Raw genomic sequence first — 20,701 nt, forward strand, 5'->3', positions numbered from 1 at the left:
ATGTCATTCCTTCTGCAGAATGCTCTTCGCATGCTGTATGATTGTCTGACCTTCCTGGCAAGGAATTCATTATAATTAAAAGAGTATTATTCTCAAATCTCTTTATTTCAGAAGTCTCACCAGGTCAAATTTCCATCACAGGTGTAAAACTCAGCATGAAGAAACGGTTGTATAGGGTTTCTCTGGAGTAGTCAAGTATAATGTTGAGGTGGTGTAAAGTTTTAAAGGTTTAAATTGACCTTTAGGTTTAATTGTAGGATGTAACTTTAGCTAAGCCTGACCTTATGGGTCTAAAACTCAGGATTTGTGAAGCTCTGCTGCTTTTATGGATGTAAACCACTGAATCAGAGTGGTGTTCATAAACCTGGTTACAAATAAGTAATCCTTACAGGAAACATGGAGCAAATGTGAGCTAGTGCACGTCAATCAAGCTGCAACTTTAACATGTCGATGCCAAGTAAACGTCACAAAGAGAAACACAGTATATAAATAGTCTTCTAAACATGTACATACTCAAACCAAGTGAAGAGTGCGTTCATCAGGTCATTGTTTTTTTAATTTGTCATGATTGTCTTTTGGGCTGAGGGAAGTTTCTCCACTTCCATCGTTCCATGAAATGTAGGACACTCAACATCAACAGCCCTCACAGGGTTTTCCAGTTTGATTACTGGCTGCCAACTTTTCCTTTTTTCAAATGACAACATACTGTTCAGACAAGCCTCTAGTAAAGAATTGTGATTTGACTCAGTCAAAATTAAACAGTGTGAGGAATTGTACGTTTCCTTTAAAGTAGTCTTTCAAAAATAATCTAGATAAATAACTTCCTTAATCTGATTGATTTAAAATTGTACTGGGTGAGTATCACATACACATATGAAAGTAGACGGACAGAAAATATTTTTTATTTATTTATATCAGCTTGATTCTGTTGATTCCATTTGTATCAAATATTTATACAAAACTGAAAAACAATATATTGACATACATTTGGAATATAAATATATTTATGTTGCTCATGTTAACCTGATGTGTTTTTCATTTTGACTTTCTATTTTCCTACCTCTACGGTTTAGACTCATATCTTGTCTGATTGTAAATTTGTATTAGTCCATAAAATCAGAGGAAAAGGCTTTAGTCAGTTACTACACTGAAATTCATACAAATAAGTCACTTTACTTTACAAAACATGGTCATATTTTAATGCAAAAATACAAGTATATATTTGCAATCGAAGACATTCAACAGTATGTTATATCAGAAATAACAATGTCTTCATGAAACTAATAATAATAATGTCTTCGTGTGGCAGAGATATCATTCATGCAGTCGAATGAAATTAATGCATAATGTAGCTTCTCTTGATGCAGGCCTACAGTGAGGTGGATCCTGCTGACAGTGGTCATGAGAGGAGGACTCGGTTGTCTTTGGCCCACTTCCTCAGAGCTCGGATGATGTATTCAACCTGGGGGTTTCCTGAATTGCGCAGCAAGGGCAAGACCTCTTTAAGTGTCTCCCTAGAGCGCAAACAGGATACGTGAATAAACAAGATTAGATCAAGAATGCACCGACCCTCGTGTGTCTACTCCACACCCACTCACACAGACCACAGATGTTTGATTTATGAGTCCAGATGTTACTGGGTAATGACAGGGATTATGAAGAAAACGTTTTTAAATGTGTAATCAAGACTTAAACTTTTGCACAAGAAAAAAAAAAGACAAACATACTTGGACTCCTTGTTAGCTAGTATGAGCTGGAAGATGCCAACACAGGCTCCTCTCTTGCCCTCCCAGTAGTTTGACTCTGGGTCCAGCTTCTCTAGAGCATCAAATGCTTTGGCTGCATAGTAGAACTGGCCCATCTGAAACAACATGTTGTAACCGTGACCCACTGCAACATATTGATTTACAAGCTTGAACACTTCATTGATCGATCGATCAATTGCTGGTGAATCATTTCCTGCCAATCGACAAATACTTCATACATCTACACAGGAATTTCTGAGGATATAGGTGTTAAGCTCAGATGATACAAGATGGTGGAGTCACCTTGTAGCAGTCGTTGGCGATGAGCTGAAGCAGACTGAAGGAGTCAGAGGAAGTGCCCATCTTCAGATAGAGCTCCCAGGCAAGTCGGCCCTTTTGGTTCATTACATCTGACAAGGAAAATAATCCATCATCAAAACCACTTTGAGCAACTTCAGTAGATTCACATTCGGGAAAAAAATGAAATGCCTGGAGGCAGATTTTTATTGATGTAGATTAAGACAGGAAGGGGAATCTTTTAATGAAGATTTCCATTTCTAAGAGCTGCCGCGTGAAATACTAAGCGAGTGCGAGAGTAACCCTAAATTCTCTCAGGCCTGAGGCAAGAAAATCTGGCACAAGGTTTGACTCTGACCTCAGCTTCAGTGAGCGAGAATAAAAAGTCTTGTTTTTACCACCTCAGGGTTTCTGAGAGCTCCCACTCTGCTTTTATGCCAACAGCTGTAGAGAACTGGAACTTCTTTCATGTCTACCTGTAAAGGCCTCACCTTTATGAAGCTGCTGCAAAATGTAGCACAAAACTGAGGAACTGGATCATATTCCTCCAGTTTTCACTTCAGTTATAATAAAATGTCAAATCCAAACCCTCCAACACTTCACCTATATTCAACTTTAAGATTCATTTTAAGTCTTCGCAATTTATCAATTTATTTTTTGGCGGCTTTTTAAAAACCCTACTCTGACTTAAATTGTATTTTTCTTGCTTCACAGGATTTTATTTAATCATTTCAGTGAAGTTCAGCAATTTTTACAGCCTTTAAATAATGTTTTGTTTTGTTTTTACAGCTAATTTTTGTAATCCTTATTTTCATGTAAACATGAGGAATTAGATATGATATATGTTCAGATTTTCTTTTACTTAATCATATACAGTTAGTTTTTTTATTTAGCAACCTAATGTAATTATACATACAGCATCGTGCCAGCCAGCTGAGGTAAACATAGTCATTCTTGATCTTTTCACTCTGAATGAGCAGAAAAACCTGAAAGAAAAATTGTGATTAGTGCAACACAATATTCAGTAGCTCCAGTCGGAATGAATTGAAGTTTAAAAGAAGCAGTTCTGTAGATTCTTGCAGAAGTGAGGTACCTCTTCAGCTTCTTTGTAGTTGCCTAGGGCGGCTTTAGCCTGAGCGTAGTTGAAGTTGAATGTATCATCATTGTAGAAGTAACCCTGCAAAAAGAAAAGAACAGTTATATCTGCACGAAAAAGGATGATCGGCTATGTGTCCTGAAATAAAGAGCATGCAAAGTGTCAGGGCTGGTCATACAACTCACAGGGAAAAACACACAAATACACACCTTCATCTGCAAAGCACCACTTGCCATCTGAAGTGACACCTATCACCCAGTGTGTGGGAGTCTTTTGTTCAGCTCCAGGTTACACACTGATACCACAGTAAAGTAATAACTCTATGCAACACCAACCTTGACGGAGTTTAGATAAATGAGAACATCTTCAAACTGCCGCAAGAGGAAGAAGCAGGAGGCCATGCACTGTCTGCCAGGAATAGTGTCTGAAAGGACAAAACAGTTTTTTACATGCTTGCACTGGGTTTCTGTAAAAAGGTCACATTGATAAAAATTTGATTCACTGTACCACATTCGCTCGCCGAGCCGCCAACCAGCTGAAAGAATTGCTGTGCGATTTTCAAGTGATCCCTCTGTGAAGAGATTAAAGTGCATGTTTGTCTCACACTCTCGGTTCTCATGATCACATCCATTTACATGCAACTCTTCAAGTTTAACACAAATACTCACTGATCCGATTTCTTGTCCCAGTGCGGCATTCACCACTCCTTTCAAGATATACTCCTGAGAGAATACGAAATGATCAGACAATCATTTGATCCGCTCTTTTTCAAACACAGTGTGAACAGATCAATGAAACTGAAAACACTCAGTTTTCATGTGACATTAAGATGAAGATACGAAAAACTTTTAGGAAGAAAGAAAAAGCAATTCATGATTTCTTAAGTGGAACAAGGACAAGAGGTTTAATAAAAGGCCTAATTATAATGAGCCCGGTTAGTAAAACCATTCTTATTTAAGCCAAGTAGTTACAACAACATACTCAAAACAATCATTGTGTCACTGAGAATCGTCACCTGAGGTGTGGTTGGTACCAGATCTTGAATGAGGTTGAAAGCTTCTTGGACATCATCTGGAAGTGAAGAATGAATAATGTGATTTCATAAACTAGAACAAGTTTTTAATAGAATGTGACACTTAAAACAACAATATATCAAATGAACTGCAGCATGAAAAGGATGCAGAGATTACAGTAATTCTTGTTTGAGTAGAGAGGGATTTGCTTACCTTGTTAAAGAGTTTGTTTAAATACGTTTTGTTTGTTTATCTGTTAGTTAGCATTACACAAATACTAAGGATGGATAACCATGAAACTTGGTGGAAGGATGGTATAGGTCAGGAAAGAATTAAGATCCAGATCAGACGGAGGATCCAGGATTGTTTTTTCACCCTCTTTAACATTTTAATATATAGCCATGGGGGTTTTCAAATTGTTTCAAATAGAACTTGATTTAAAAAAATCCGGCATGTAATGGGGATGATATAAGTGATTGTGTGCAATTTGGTGCAGATCCAAATAAAAATCTATATCTATTGATTTTAAATGTGGTTTCATAAGGGGAATGCTGGGCTTTAGTGGAGGCTCTAGTTGTGTTGCATATTATTGTATTGTTTACAGTTTAGTTAAAACAGATATAAAACCCATAGACTCATATAAATATAAATGTTCTTGTATTATATTTTGGAATTATAACCTCTGTGATAAATAGGTGACTGCATTTCTTTAAAATAAAGGTCTTAACACAGAATCTTTTATTCTTTACAGATAATTTTACAATAAAACCTTTGAAAAGTATATTTATATTCAAAATATATTTTCCTTGTTTTACTTTTTTCAGAGAACTGCAATGCCGCCACACACCTTGTCTGAGATAGTAGATGACCAGGTTGAGTCTGGCCTCGGGGATCACATCGATCAAAGGAGGCAGCACCTGCAGCGCCCCCTCCCCACCACGAAACACCACCTGCAGTACACGGGAGGAGGGAGAAATTCACCATGTGGAAATCTAGCATATAAATCACCAGTGTGTGGACACACCTACACACCCAGAGTCAGAAGTTGAGCTTACCAGGTTGTGTCGGATAAGCTCCTTAGCGAACTCAAAGGAGCAGGAGGAGATGTCGATTAGGTTCTTCAGCTCAGCCTGAGAGGGAGAGAATGCAAACATCCAGTCCAACCTTGCTCTATTTAACCTCCACACAGAAATGACAAGGATGAGCAAAAAATTTACAAGAAATAAAATATTAAAGAAGGATTTCCATAAATGCGAAATACGTTATATGTTGACCCCTAAAAAAGATGGTTGGATTTTTATGTTGCAATGTGACATATGAACAAACATTTGATAAACATAATGACACAAAGACGACAACATCATTGTAAAATCTACGTAAGCTATGATTTATGTTTGACAATCGTGTTCATATCTTTAAGTTATGTAAGATGTAAAGGAGACATATTTTGCTTATTTCAGTTTCCTCTGTCATCTAGTGCTTTAGAGGTTCTTGTTTATGTAAGAGATCTGCATTGTTAAAAGCCCCAAGTCTGTGGTTAAGGGAGATCATCTCCCCCACAGAAAAGCCTGAAGCTCCTGACAACCAGTCAGGATGATACTTCCAGCGGAACTACCTGCATTTTCAAAATATACACATAAAACAACCACCCGTAGTCAGACATGGTTTTTACCTCTGCTGCTTTGCCATTGTAGAGTCTGAAGTGGTTGCAAGCCTTGAGGTTCAGGGCGATAGTGGAGTCAGGGATGCTCTGCAGGTACACGGCCAGCACCTCTTGAGACACATCGTAGTAATCCAGCTTGTAGTAACACAGAGCCACGTACACTTTCAGGGCCAGGAAATCTCTGAAAACACAAGATGTCATATGGACTAAAAAATTATTTCTGGTTTATTTCCTATAGTGGGGGATACATATAATGTGATACAATAACAATTGCATTATGTATTATTATATACATGTTACTAATCATGTCACTATTATCTTATATTGCTTGATAAGGCATTAAAGATTCATTCTAATATATGACCTGACAAATATGAATATCTGATGGGACAGACTACACATATGCAAATGTGCCATGAGGAATATATATATATATATTTTTGCACAGTAGGTAGCAGCAGGTGGTAGCAGTCTAAAGCATTACTGGTAGCAGTAAAGCTAATTTGGATTTCAACAAGTGTGCCCTCAGCTGCTGCAGAGGACTGTCACAGACGCTGTTACATCTGCTGCCTTAAAAAAATATATACGCCTCTTAGACCGAAGATGCCACAAACCAATGAATAGACCACTGAGAGAAGTGGCCAGGGCAATTCTGTTTTTCTTAACCTTTTAATACAGATACAACCTTGATACTACAGATACAGTATATCAGTGTTAGAAGAAGACCGCTCAGCAGGTCCGCAGCACTTGAATTATCTTTATGGTTTGACAAGGGGGGAAGCAAATAAAATCTCATTCTCCCACATAGACAAAATGAACACCGGTCTAGGTGATGGGCGAATGGTACATGTTCCAGGGAAAGCACAGACCTGTTCTGCAGCAGAAGCCGTTTATAGATGTCTATAGCCTCCTGGTAGTGGGAACGCATGTAGTGAATGGATGCCAGGCTCAACTGGTCCTCCGTCACGTCCTCCAGGTTCTGGTGGAAACCCATCAGCCTCTTCTCATCATTGAACTGAGACACAAGATGAGGACAACAGGAACATTTCAAACAGGGTTCTGATCAGGTGGACAAAATGGCAACAGACTGGAGGGGAAAGCAGGAAGACAAAAACAATGAAATACAATTTGGAAGACATGGAACATAAAACAGTGGAAATATCCATGTATCTGAAGAAAAATATATGTCAGATACTTAACAGTATATAGACCACAAAGTTGACCTGATATTACCTGACCCACACTGTTGCTTAGTGAACTGTTTGTGAGTGACTGACATCAAAGAGAACAAATAAATACATCGCAGTAAAGTTGAATTTATTTTCCAACCTTGTGAGCCAAGTGGAAGAGGAGCCGGTTTTGGAGCGGGGAGGCTGGTGCTAAAAAGTGAGACAGAAAAGCACATGAGAATAAGATGCTAATTTTTTAAGTTTGATTTATTAATTATTTGACTGACAACCTATGAGCACCGTACTGAGAAAAACTGAAGAGATACTCATTGAAACTCAGAACTTTACCAATTTATTGGGCTGCCATGCCTACCCTTTGACGCAGCCTCCTCAGCTTCTTTATAGAGACCCAAGAAAAACAGGACACAGGCGAGATAGACCCACACATCAACAGGACAATCAGGCTTCATGGTCAGAGACTTGTACTCCTGTCAAGGAAATTATTACAAATATGATCAGAACTTATCCATTCATTAGACAAGCCTTCAGAAGTGATATACACAAAACATCTACCTCCATAGCTTTCTTGTAATCACCCAAGTGAAAGGAGCAGTAGCCAATCCAGAGGTCGGCATGTTCCTCTTTCTCGCCGACATTTCTCTGAAACTGGAGATGACAGCAGCACATCAGCAGCAGCACTTCAGTCATAGTGTGTGTTAACGTGTGTAAGAGGATTCTCCCTACTCATCTGGCCCCACCCCTTTCCTGTGAGAAAATACTTATTGACTATCATGAATATTTCATCTTGTCCACACCTCAGATATTTATCTGTATGATCATCTTCTCTATACTCAAACTGTATGATACCATATCAAAATCAGCAAGCCCCACATTCATGAGATAAACAAAAAAGAACCATCACATTTGGATATTGAAATTGTTGAAAAATATCTGATGATAGACTGGACTTAATGAATTGGAATAATTTCCCTAAATCACCCTTGTCTACCGTAATGTGCATTTCTGTTAAGTCACAACCATAATTACATTTTTTACTTCAATTAGAGCTGGGAAATATGGTCAATATTATATCAAGACAAAAACTCTCATATTAGTTGAAATGTTCCGTTTTTGTTTCTTTTATGTTTAAAGATAGATTTTTGCTCCTGAGTGAATGTGTTATGTGGTACACGCCTCACTGTGCTTAAACGATGGATAAACATTATATTGATCTACGTGATTTTTTTGTTTTATTGCTATTGATGATACTTCTATTGTGAGAATATATTCTCTGTGATACATGAAAGGACCACGAAAGAAACCTGTACTTTCTAGTGAGGGGGGGCACCTTTGAACCACATTCACACTGGAACACAAACTTGAGATTTGATTGGAGCTGGGATCGTGTGTGTACCTCCAACAGTGTCAGGGCACCAAGGTAGTCTCTCTGTTGCAGGTACTCCTCCAGCCGGGGAACCTTGGTCTGGTTCTTCTTCTTCTCACTGATGCTCACCTGTGTCTCCACTCCCACCGCTGGTTTCACACGAGAGAGGATCTACAAAGATAAAGTGGGAGCACCGTTTTTTAAGGGTAAGAACTTTTGTGATTATAACATTAAGATGAGTCTAAAGCACTGACATCAGTCTAGAGCATAATAACTCCTCTACAGCAGTGAAAGGACTCTATAACATTAAGATGAGTCTAGAGCATTAAAATGAATTGGCTGTATTAAAATGACCCTATATTATTAAATGAGTCTATAACATAAAAAGTTGTCGATAGTATTAAATGAGTCTATAACATTCAAATGAATCCATAGTATTAAAGTTAGTCTATAGTATTAAAATGATTACATGATTAAATTAGTCTATAACATTAACATGAGTCGATAGTATTGAATGAGTCTATAACATTCAAATGATTCCATAGTATTAAAATGAATCTATAACATTAGAATGGTCCTGTGGGTTCATGTAGGTGTGCTGAAAGGTTAACTCACCATGTTGACTGGGACCTAGTGGAGGCTTGTTTATCGCTAACCAAGGTAACGTGGGGTTTTCCTCGCTCACGCTAGCTTTAGCCCCCTAGCTCCATGGTACAGTGAAACCAGCTGAATAGCCAAAGATGATTCAATTATCTTACGACAAACATGACCGTGATGAATTATTAGAAGGATCAAGTTCCCCAGGAGTCTTGAGGAGTGTTGCTCAGCAGCATCTCAGTTTGTTAGCTAGCTCTGGCTCGTAGCGTTCATTTAGTTTACGTGCAGCAAAAATTATATTTTCCGCTCTATTATTTTCAAAATAAAGGCGCAAGCGAAGGACCCGCTAATATAGTTGAGGCTCATATTAGCAAAACAACGTGAATATGAGCGTCAACATGTGTCCCCCGAACAAGCTATGTACCACGTTTCAGACAGCAGCGAAAATATGAGGAACTGCTTGGCAACAGTTTTCTTACCTTACATTTATTTTTCAGTTGAAACAGGAAGTAGCTTGATTCGTCTGTGGGGCACTTGACAGAGTGGTGTGTTCTTTGTTGCCTGGCAACGATGAGAGAAAAATCCCCGCGCATAAACGTTTTTTTAATGTCGACATCTGTCAAACAAGAGACACATAATAATAATCCCCACACCGTTGACACGCTGCCTTATACGAAATATAAATATACACACAAGAAAATGTCATAAAATCCGCTTAATAAAATTGGATATCACCCAACACGTTACGTCACACGCCCCAGTGGCCTAATGGATAAGGCATCGGCCTCCTAAGCCGGGGATTGTGGGTTCGAGTCCCATCTGGGGTGGATATTTTTTGAGTTCTGAATGCTGATGTCAGTCATACTCATATCGAGTTGAAGATTTGAACATGATTGATGACATTTATGGGTTGTGATTTGCTGAAAGTATTTAATAATAACTACTACTGTTATGACTCAAGACTGTGCACAAATATTGCAGTCCCGGTAGATCAGGTATTTTCAATCTATTTGTTTAATGTTGTTGCATCTTTGTCATGTATCTTTTCCAAATACGCATTTCAAATGTACATTTGTATAAAGGTTCATCTTAGGACAAGTGTTGCAAGCTATGTTGTAACGATGTGTAAACAAACTTTGTCGTAAGCGATGTGTAAATATTTTTATAAATACTATGTAAACAAACTATGTTGTAAATGCTGTGTGCCTGTCTTTTGATTGACAGCCCATCGAGCCCTCCCTGAGAATAGCTTGAAAAAGGACGAAATCTTTGGTTATCATCAAAACTTTAATACGTTTTTCATAGATCCACTTTATAAAACAAGCTATTCACGACAAATGATTTTCTTTGGATGTTACTTTTATAAATTTACTGAAAACCGGCTAAATTAATTGGTAGTCACGCGTTGGTAGAGAATGAGTGCAGTGGTGCTGTTCACGTTTTTTTTCTGGTCAGTTTGTGCTTTACTTTGTACCAGTGTCTTTTTTAAAGTCAGCATGCTAAGACCTTACACATGATGTTATTCAACATGCTGGGACAGGACTTAGCTGAGTTAGCATGTTGTTTAGGTTTTATCTCAGACAGCTCATCCAGACAGAGTAGGAGACTGATCTCATGTGGATTACATCTCAGGATTCTCTCTTTACTGCCCTCCCCTGGTCATACACACATCTGTTTTGTGGTGTGTAGTAACACTGGGCTATTGCCCTCTGCCCTGTTTCTTTGCAACAAAGCTAATTGGGAGATGTTTCACCCTGACAACCAAGCTTTTCAGATTCAGGTTGACCTTCTGAGAAGCTTTTATGGAATGATATTTCTGTCTGACAGTGTGATTGTGCTTTGTGTTCACTGAAGATATTTCCTGACTTGGACACGTGATGATTGTCTGCATTTGTTGGTCTGTTAGTCTGTAGAATTACACAAAATGTCTGGATAGATTTCTAGGAAACCTGGTGAAAGGCTGTGGTAAGGGTCTGGGAAAACCCCATAAACTTTCGGTGCGGATCTGGACCAGGGGACAGATCCAGGATTTTTATTTAACATTGAGAGAAGGTTTCTTGGACAACAGCTAATGAATCTAGATAAAAATTTGGCATATTAAGGTGATTTGTAACATTCGATCACTGGGCCGTTCTACTTGATGAAGCTTTATTTTGGAACAAAGCCACACACCCACATTTTAAACGGCAAAGTCGAAATCTTTTTGATTCCGCAACAAAAGTCAAAATTACTAAAAGAAAAACAAGGGTAAAATTTATTGACGTTAAAATCCAGGCAGGCTCAGAATCAGTCGTAGCAAACAAATATCCAAGTATCTACAATCACAATAACCATGTGCGACATTGTCATAATTAAAAGACGATAATGAGGAGTGTTGCAAGGATGAGGGGATTCCTCGAGGTAAAACATTAATGTGAGAAGTATGGCACATGTACATCATTAGATACACAGGAATTTAGAAATCGATCCTATCACACTGCATTAACTTTCACATAAAAAAATAAAAAAACGCCATCGCCTCACCTCTATTCTTGAGAAAAGCAAAGGTTCAGTCTGAATATACTGCACCTGTTAATGCCATTAGACTTTTCCAGTATGGTTTTTTAATATTTTTTTACTGCACAAGTTTTCCGTTTATATCACAGTGCGTTCCCATGTTGGGTGCCTCCCATTTTGTTCCCATAATGAAATATCCACCATTTGGTAATGTCTCTATAAACTTTTATATTTGCAATATATAACCTATCTTTAGTTCACATCAACACTAATAAACATCAAAGAAATCATACACTGAACAATCAACATTAGAAATATGGCCTTGGTTCTCTACAACCAATAATTCTGTTTGTAGTCAAACATTTGGAAAGAAGCCAGAAAGAAGGAAGAAGGTGACAGGATCCATGTCTCTTCCAACACTATATGGATATGAATGCTGTGTCTTTTTTATAAAACCATTAGCAAAATGATTAAGCAATACTTCACTTGCAAGTGTTATGTTCCAGATATATGCACAGGAGGTAACTGACTTCAACATCTGTAATTTGTAGAAAATAATTGAACTTAAAAAAGAGCAAACATAAACTCTTTTCGATGGAAGGTGCCCTCTGGAGTTTTCTTCTTTCAGTTTTTGTTACTAATTGTCTGACAAACGTGTTTAATGCGTTTCCCACCACATTTGCTTAGTAAAAACTTGAGAAAAGGTGTAAACACCTTTGTTGTCATCTTCTTTTCCTTTGCAAGAGCAAAATTGTGTAAATCTGACTTTAACAGAACAGGCTTTAAACCATAGACTGTATTTTAAGATGGATATGACTGCTGCAAACTTTCTATAAGAATGGCGTGAAAGTGGCAGCGTGACTCAGTGCAGTGTTGCTCCTGCATAATACAAACAATAAAATGGAATTCATAAAAAGCTGTTCCACAGCGCTACTAGTGGTAAGAACCTCCACAGGGTACCTTAGAATACATGAATATATTTAAGCTACAGCTATGACTGGGACTATAAATTCATTTATCATAGTTTTGAGTAATATGAAAAAAAAGGCTTTATTGTGACTGTTAAAGTTAATGCAGATTTCCTAAGCATATTCTTACTGTATTAGAACTGGTGATTGTCTGAGCCTTGAACAAACACATTTCCCCCTTAATTCCACTTGTCAATTAAGATCTATTGGCAAATGAGAAACATTGCTCAATCTTAAGTTTCATAAATATGGCAGAAACCAGACTTCATCTCTTTCTCTGCAGTGCTTTGTTTTTGGTTACCTCCACAGAGGCACCGTTCACCAGTCTGCTGAATGCCCTGTTTGTGTTGGCAGTTTCTTCAGACACCTTGTCCAAAGCAACTTTGTTTTCGAGCAGGAATACAGGCCCTCTGTCAAGGGCATCTCGAGTGGTGGCTGGTATCCAGGCATAAATAGTAAGATGAGGAATAAGTTCACTTTACAGCAGGGAGTGTCACTACGGTCCAAGATTGATGTAAGCGTGTGTCAGGTGTATTATTGCAATATTACAAATTTACACACACCAACAGGCACATTTTCACATTTAAATAACACACACAAACACAAATACACACACACACACGCATACATACAAACATACACACCCAGACACATGGCACTTGCACTCTTTTTTCAGACCTTTAGCCACCTGGTTCCTCTGCTTAAATCCTATAAGCTCGGCCACCTTTTCCTCTTGCACGTGTCTTTCAGTGGGAAAATAGATAATCGTCCACATATATTCAATCTTGTTTTTTTTGGTCTCAACACCGTTGGTCTTCAGGACTTGAGACCCATCTGAGCCATCAACTGCTCATAGACAGTCCAAGCCATAGCAGCCATCAGAGTGCGCCGCAGAGACCTGGGCACAGCTCCACGAAAAAACCCACCCATGCCGTGCTCCTGAAGAAGAGCACAGAGTGCAGAGCAGGAAAGTTCAGCATGATACAGATTTTGTGGCATCGTCATACTACTGACGTGCACATACAGTAAGACTAAATCTGCCTCCTGCAACTCTACGAGCACTCACCTTGTAGATGTAGCGAACAGCATCTGCCGTGCTCCAGTGAGACGTGCTAACTTGAATGTGGGTCTTCACCACATCTGCAGGCTGTGTGACCAGCGACGCCATGACACCTGCCACTACTCCACAGCTGAAGTTCGCCAGCGGAGCATAGGGCGACGATGAAACCTCTGAGAAGAAAAAGACAAATAAAAGGAAAGTACACTAGCAAAGTTATAATTACATCAGTTGTATTTTTGATGATCCATCAATCCTTTAGTCTAGACATTTAAATCAGTTTGATGTAATTAAAACTGTATCAGTCGAACCTTAAACACAGGAAAACTCTGAGCGAAGCTGTGGAAATACTGTATAATCTCAAAAGTGACAAATGACTCTTAAAGGTCCACTGTGTAAGATTTAGATGAAAGGGATCTATTCGAAGCAATTAAATATAAAATAATCCTAATGATGTTTTCAAGTTTTTTTACCAATTGCTGTTTTCTTTACCCTAGAATGGGCACCTCTACATCGAGATGGGTCCTCTCTACAGCCATGTTTTTTACAGTAGTCAGACTGGACAAATTAAACACCTTTTTTATGACAACTGAAGGTTACAACAGGTTCTCCCTCATGTTTGGAAGGAGAGGATGAGGTGAGGGGTATTCAGCTGCAACATGCAACTACACCACTAGATGTCACTGAATTATACACACCTCTGAATCATGTGCTAATAGCTAGAAAATAGGGCTTCACAATTTCATGAACATGTAAAGGAAGATTTGTGCATTGAAAATGAGCATCTTTGTGGTTTGCTGATGCAGTGTGGCTCTCACCTTGTGGCAGGGACTTCTTGGTCTGGCTGTAGAACATGACGTAAATGCCAGAGAATGGAGCGTCTCGGAGCAGCGTGGCCGTCAGCCCCGAGAACAGAGTCCTGAATCCCTCTGTTTCATACACATGCTTCAGAGCCATGACCACACTCCCATAGTTGTAGCAGCCACTCTGAAAGACCATATAAATACCTCAATGAACGTGGAACTTGTTCATTCACACCATTCGTTTTATAACACACAGAGCCTGATACAGTTTATTCCGTTGTAAATGGTGGTCATTCAATTATAGAAGCTCAGTGTAAGGATCATGCAGTGTGTACAATGTCCCTAACGTGAATCATTTTTCATAGTTGATTAATCGCCATTTACTCAGTGTGATATCAACCAATGAGCAAGATATTAAGAACATATGAATAAGATGAAGATAGACATTACCTTATCTCCCTCTTTCTTCAATATATACAGTACTTGCAACGGAATTTAAATGGCTTAAAGAGAAAATGTAATTACAAATATCCTTTTCAAAACTACCACTAACATCCTCTTCCATTTTCTAACCCTGTAGACTACATATGGAGAGCAAAGTTATCTGAGTAAAGGTTTAGGATTAATGCCTAAAGACATTAAATACAAATCATGTAACATATTGGTGAGCCAACAACAAAGGAGTCACTTATTTATAAGCATGTTTCTGCTGAAGACTTATTATTCCAGGATTTATAAAGACTTAACATCCGATAAAGTGACCCATAATAAACGGGACGCAAATTCTAAAATGGATGACGAGGACAAATCATTAATCATTGCCTGAAACTGCGCCACAAACATAAGAAAGGTAAGATCAAGTTTATTCATAAAACACATATACAAACAACCAGATTAGACCAAAGTGCTGAAGGCAATCATTAACTAAATGCTTTTAGTTGTAGCCTGCTCTGTTAGCATGTAAACAACGTTAACTGGAGCATGATGGAGGAGATGATCCGAAAAGTCCACTAATCTAACAAACACATCTCAGGTCAGGTCACAATGGCTCTGAGACCTCTCTGTGTGTTAAATAAAGAACCTGCCACTCACCTCAAAGCGTGTCTTGATGACAGTGAATGGCAGCATGCTGACGCCGGCCACAGCTCTGGCGCCTGCGCCGAGAAGAACAGCCTCACCAGCGTTGGGTGCATGGTCCAAGAAGAAGTGCTGCTTCAGAGAGTAGAAGGTGCTAAAATAAATGCCGACCCCCGGGATGCAGCGCACAAATGACTGCAAGAGAGAAATAAAAGGGTTTATTTTATGCAAAGAAAGGAAAAGAGTTTAGAATAATAGAACAAGGTTTTAAATTATCACGTTTAGATTTGTTTGACTTACCATTAAATATATAACATAAACTAGACTTAGTTTATGTTATATATTTAAGTGTGAACAGATATAAATGTTTTTTAAATACAAATACATATATGTTATATACAAAAATAAACAATAATATATATAAAATAATTAATCTACATAAATATGTATTAGTATAACCTATAAGATATAAATTCTGCATTCTGACAGGACCACAGCTTTGTGATATTTAAAATGAATTGGCAGATAAGTGCTGAGGAGGAAAAGCTCTCACTCTCTCCTGCCTACATGTAACAATAGAATTCATAACTCCAGAAATGGTAGTAAATATGAAAGTGTTAAACAAAATCTGAAACTCACTGGTGAAACCCCCGTCCACAGACTGAAGAAATTCTCCGTCCTAATAATATTGACGATAACACTAAACATCCCGACCTTTGGAGCCCTGCAAGATGGAAGAGTCAAGGAAAGATCACAAACACGTTGAAAGGTGCAAATGTAAAAAGAGGCAGTCAAAGATGATGATACAGAATTTCGATTTTCATCATGTGAACAAGAAACCTGTATATCATTTTTTTGATATAGTTCTGCCATGCTATGTGTGTGTTTCCTTGAGAAGATACAAATGTGTGTAAGTCAGACAGAGAATCTTCAGGGAGTAAAACAAAGACAAGGCAGGAGGGATACTGATGTACATGTGTCTGATAGGTTGTGTTAGTATGTTTACACACACACACACACAAAATTAGTTTGCATATGTTGTGTCCACACACCCCGGCTTGGCATTGTTCTGCAGAGTCTGGAGACGTGTCTTCACCAGATCCAAAGGCTGAAAGAGCAGCGTTGAGCAGGTGCCACTGAGCGAGCCACACATAAAGGCTTTGAGAGCCGGGTGAGCCTGAGGACGATGTCAGACAGACAGAGGGACGAGGGAGGCGGGAGACAGAGAGGGATGGAAACAGAGAGGACATAAAGGAGAAAAGTGACAGGGGAAAGAAATGGCTGACAGAGAGTGGACAGGGAGAGGAAGGGGAGGTTGGATTTACACACAGAGATGAGGGGGACAGAAGAGGAAGAAGGGGATGAGGCAAAGAGAAATAACAAGCATTAGTCACACTGTTAAATGTTAATCTGAAAACCAACCATTCAACAACATGCTCTGTATTGGTCACCTATTGGTGAGCTCCAGGGAAACATTACAAAAACAAATACCTGCATTAAAAATCCTACCACAGCAGAGGCGTGCCCTGAAATAATTAACATTAAATCACAAACACACTGGATTATACAGGCTTGTGTTACATTTCTATCACTACAAAAAATATAGCTGCAAACAGAGGGGAAGCATGGTTCCTATACAGAGGAGATGATGAAGATCTGCAGAGACAGTCCACACACACACACACACACACACACACACACACACACACACACACACACACACACACACACACACACACACACACACACACACACACACACACACACACACACACACACACACACACACACACACACACACACACACACACACACGCACGCACACACGCACGCACACACACGCACGCACGCACGCACACGCTGTAGGGAATTACAATGCGACTCAAAAATATCTGTAGTTACATGTCTTATGGCCAAACAGACAGAGAAGGCATGACACACATATGTGGACAGACAGGACAGGAAATTTAGCTGCATTTGAGAGTAAAGACAAAAATATTAAGACAACAACAATAACAACATTTACAACATCGATAAGAATCTAAATAGACAATCATGACACAAATCTCACCTATAAACATAACACACACACGTCCCTGTAATGCACACATTACTCATAAACACACACTCCTACCTTCCCCAGGATGCTCGTGGCTCGGCTCGGAGAATCCGTTTTTTCCTGCATTTTGCCCTCTTTCTCTGTGTGAGGCTGCTGTTACAAATAGCATAATACAAAATAAAGCTCCATCGCTCTCACAACCTTCCCTCTCCCCTCTCTCTTCCGCTCTCCCCTCTCCTGCCAACCCACAATGGTTTTCCCTGGCTACTCCTCCCCCCCCACCACAACGTTTTGCAGCCAAGGCAGAAGCTTAATCCAGCCAGCGTTTTCTATGGCCTTCTATCTTTATCTGTCAGAGACACACTCACACATCTGCATTTCAGCGACTACACCCCCCCAAAAGCTGACTGCTAAATTACATCTTTGTCAAAAGGCATGAGTCATAAAAGGTCTGTGTGTGTGTGAGTGAGTGTGTGCGAGTGTGTGGCACTTTAAATATGGGTCACTGAACATGTATCTAGCAGGAGTCTATGTGCAGAAGTTGCGTAGCCGTCTGTAAATCAGCTTGCAGTCATGAAACTCTTTGGAGGTGATAAGAGGGTTCAACCTCCTCACTGTTATAGCTCATCCAAACTCCAAACTCCATCGATACAGTATCTGTACAACTTGTCCTTTGATGGTCACAATCGCAGACACAGAGAAAACCTCTAACAGGCAAACCATGTCTGAGCTGGGATTCAAACCAAGAACCTTCTTGCCATGAGGCGACGGGGCTTATCTTTGCACAACTGTGGCACCTTAACACCAAGATAGCCTATGAAAATAAACAAAAATAAACTTTGAGAACAAATCATCACTGCCACTGTGGACAGTAGCTTCTATCCGGCATGACCGAGCGAACAACTGATTCAGGAAGATCGACCCTAACTTTCCATAACAGCCTCCCGTTTGTTCAAGTGCTCACTCTCCAGTAAATTTGGTTTTATAAAAACTGGGTGAACAACACAATTTCAAGAAGAGACTGACTCTCAATTGGTCCAGTGCGTGGAACAACTGCTGCCAAGACGACTCTGGCTCAAGATATCAACATCGCTCCGACATATTTCTGCTTAATTCCTGGAAAGATGGAGGAAGTGGAGACTTGTCGTCCATCTTTATTTACAGTCTCTGGTCCTAACCAAATGTCACCAGCAACTAGTTATAAGGCTAATTTCCTCCATTGGTCTTAACTACGGTTGGTCAACACTCAGACAATTTGAAATGTTCTAACAGGGAGCTTTGTCATATTGCTTGCGACATGAAATTAAAGAGCAGGACAATTACATTCCACACGCACACACATATACACACATATACACACCCTTTAACTTAGTGTTCATTCACAGATCCTGGTTGTTACCCCCCTGTATGACCATGTCACACAGCAGCCAGCAGGTTTGAGTTGATGCTGGACTTACTCACCGCGGTTAACTCCATCTTTGAGCCGGCTGTCGACCTGGACGAGTCCAGGTTGTCCTCTGCTGCTGCCGTTTTGAAGCTGGTTGGTTTTAGCCAACGTCACTAAAGGAGGGACAAACAAATGGCAGCCGCGAGTCACTCATTGAAACGGTGATCGTCCCTCTAGAAGCCAAATAGTAGCATGCTAGTTTCGGCTAGCTGTCAGAATCTGTGATGACGGAGGCAGCGGAACACCAGACTGTCAGTACGGGACACACCAACAAGGACAACCCGGCTGATCAGTCTGTGATTACTAAATACCGTTAAACATTTCTGATGGTTTTTTTTTTAAATGAAAATCAGCATCACACTTTCACTAGCAAGCTAACATAGCATGATGGCTTGCTCCTCTTACCGGACTTGGACGTGTGCTACGAAGTGATGGAGGAGATGAGCACTCCCGCTGGCTTCATGGACGCCATGTTATATATCCAGTGTGACAACCTTCGGATGTGTCCTTCCAGTCTGTCTCCAGGAAACACTTCTCCTGTCAGGCTGGACGCAGAACTTTCCCCCACAGCTAGCTAGCTAGCAACAACCTTAGCGACAGCGAAATAACAACTTTAGTCTGACTCCGTTCTTCAGGAACACGTGACCCAAACCGTGTCCTGCTGGGGTCGAGGTTTTCCCCTGAGATTTTAAACCGCGATAAAGTTTGACCTCATAATAATAACTGACTGACCACTGCTGCTACCTGCTACTGTTAGCATCTGGCTAGCAAAGTTCACCTCTAGCAGTGACGTAATACAAACACGTCACTCGCTGTCACACACGCACGGGCACAGTTAGATCAATCTCTAACTGTCTCTTTCAGACATAAAAGGCAACATCACATTAAAAATGATTTGTTGAAGGTTGTTATTGTTGATTTTCTAATTTTTAAAGGACATAAACTCAAAACCAGGTATTTGTTACCACTTGAGCTAACCCTAAACCTTTTTTTTATTTAATAATTATTTATTTTTTTACAATTTGTTCTCTTTGTCCACACAAATATGTTATAAGATATAACGATACAGTTTAAAGATGTTTGTAAACATGTGGGAGTAGAAGAACCAAAGGAAACATAGGAGCAGTGAGAGGAAATAATTAACTTGTTTTTATACAGTGCAACAGCTCATTAGCTCAAGTGATAACAAATACCTGGACTCAAACATAGTTTAACCTCTTTCTGCTCTATAATATCTCTTGAATGAAATTTGTCCTTTGCAGAAGCTGGGACCACACAGCCTCGATTTATTGTAAGAAATCAGGTTTTAAATAAATAAAATAAAAACGAATTTTCTGCAAATTTTTGTACTAGTTTTGGCATGTTAAAGCCCTCTAAAAGCCAATTCATCTTCCTGAATAATAATAAAAATAAATATAAACTAGAAGGTTTTGCATGAATTTTCAGAATTATATTAAATTAAATGTGTCCCACCCTGTGATTCTTATAATGCGTCAGAAGCCAAGGTTGGGAACTACTGGGTTATTCGATTTAATTTGATTTTATTTGGACATGGACATGACAATGTCATTGGACGAACAAGATGCATTGTTTACAGTGTATTAGCATAAATGCTAGTTTACAACACCTGTCCACAGGAGGCTATTCTCTAACATAGGTTTTTAAAGCATGTTAAATCATCCAGTATCTAAATTCCAAAAATATAAAAGTAACTTTTAAGTAAGGCTGTCAAATATGTAATAAAGTAGACAATACAAATGTGTATCAAAAGCAAAATAGAATGACAGAGACACACACACACATACAAAAAACAATGTGTCCATCTTCTTC

The 20,701-nt window shown here is 39.3% G+C and overlaps 2 protein-coding genes and 1 non-coding gene across 6 annotated transcripts; 1 reads left to right on the plus strand and 2 right to left on the minus strand.

Moving 5' to 3' along the window:
- Positions 1-897: 897 nt before the first annotated feature.
- Positions 898-9,232, minus strand: ift56 (intraflagellar transport 56). The gene is made up of 18 exons (XM_062388925.1): positions 8,983-9,232; positions 8,398-8,538; positions 7,557-7,649; positions 7,357-7,471; positions 7,144-7,193; positions 6,684-6,829; positions 5,824-5,995; positions 5,207-5,281; positions 4,999-5,101; positions 4,154-4,209; positions 3,807-3,860; positions 3,646-3,709; positions 3,474-3,562; positions 3,136-3,219; positions 2,959-3,028; positions 2,049-2,155; positions 1,728-1,861; positions 898-1,514 (listed from the first exon to the last, which is right to left on the minus strand). The coding sequence occupies exons 1-18, from the start codon at positions 8,983-8,985 to the stop codon at positions 1,400-1,402; spliced, it is 1,671 nt and encodes a 556-aa protein (XP_062244909.1). The 5' UTR covers positions 8,986-9,232; the 3' UTR covers positions 898-1,399.
- A 486-nt stretch (positions 9,233-9,718) lies between these two features.
- trnar-ccu (transfer RNA arginine (anticodon CCU)) lies at positions 9,719-9,791 on the plus strand. The gene has a single exon. It is a non-coding gene; the product is annotated as a tRNA-Arg (tRNA).
- A 1,404-nt stretch (positions 9,792-11,195) lies between these two features.
- slc25a38b (solute carrier family 25 member 38b) lies at positions 11,196-19,654 on the minus strand. 4 transcript variants are annotated; one of them, XM_062387952.1, is made up of 8 exons: positions 19,277-19,654; positions 18,886-18,984; positions 16,418-16,542; positions 16,005-16,089; positions 15,381-15,560; positions 14,304-14,472; positions 13,495-13,658; positions 11,196-13,367 (listed from the first exon to the last, which is right to left on the minus strand). In XM_062387952.1, exons 2-8 carry the CDS (start codon positions 18,898-18,900, stop codon positions 13,245-13,247), a joined length of 861 nt encoding a protein of 286 aa, XP_062243936.1. In that variant the 5' UTR covers positions 18,901-18,984; positions 19,277-19,654; the 3' UTR covers positions 11,196-13,244. The 4 variants fall into 4 exon arrangements, with proteins under 4 accessions (XP_062243936.1, XP_062243937.1, XP_062243935.1 ...); XM_062387953.1 differs by lacking the exon at positions 19,277-19,654 and having other exon boundaries at positions 16,418-16,646; XM_062387951.1 differs by lacking the exons at positions 18,886-18,984; positions 19,277-19,654 and adding an exon at positions 17,500-18,879.
- Positions 19,655-20,701: the final 1,047 nt, after the last annotated feature.

The sequence above is a fragment of the Platichthys flesus genome, chromosome 5 (assembly GCF_949316205.1).
Source record: "Platichthys flesus chromosome 5, fPlaFle2.1, whole genome shotgun sequence".
In the NCBI taxonomy this organism is placed as follows: domain Eukaryota; kingdom Metazoa; phylum Chordata; class Actinopteri; order Pleuronectiformes; family Pleuronectidae; genus Platichthys; species Platichthys flesus.

Coding starts and splice junctions, on each gene's coding strand:
- ift56 (XM_062388925.1), bottom strand. Junction 3,710..3,806: donor TGGGACAAGAAATCGGATCA/GTGAGTATTTGT, acceptor ATCTCTTCACAG/AGGGATCACTTGAAAATCGC. Junction 3,220..3,473: donor TTTATCTAAACTCCGTCAAG/GTTGGTGTTGCA, acceptor TTCTTTTTGCAG/GGTTACTTCTACAATGATGA.
- slc25a38b (XM_062387951.1), bottom strand. CDS start 17,550: ATGCAGGAAAAAACGGATTCTCCGAGCCGAGCCACGAGCATCCTGGGG. Junction 15,561..16,004: donor TGTGGACGGGGGTTTCACCA/GTGAGTTTCAGA, acceptor TCTCTCTTGCAG/TCATTTGTGCGCTGCATCCC. Junction 13,368..13,494: donor CTGTTCGCTACATCTACAAG/GTGAGTGCTCGT, acceptor GCTCTTCTTCAG/GAGCACGGCATGGGTGGGTT.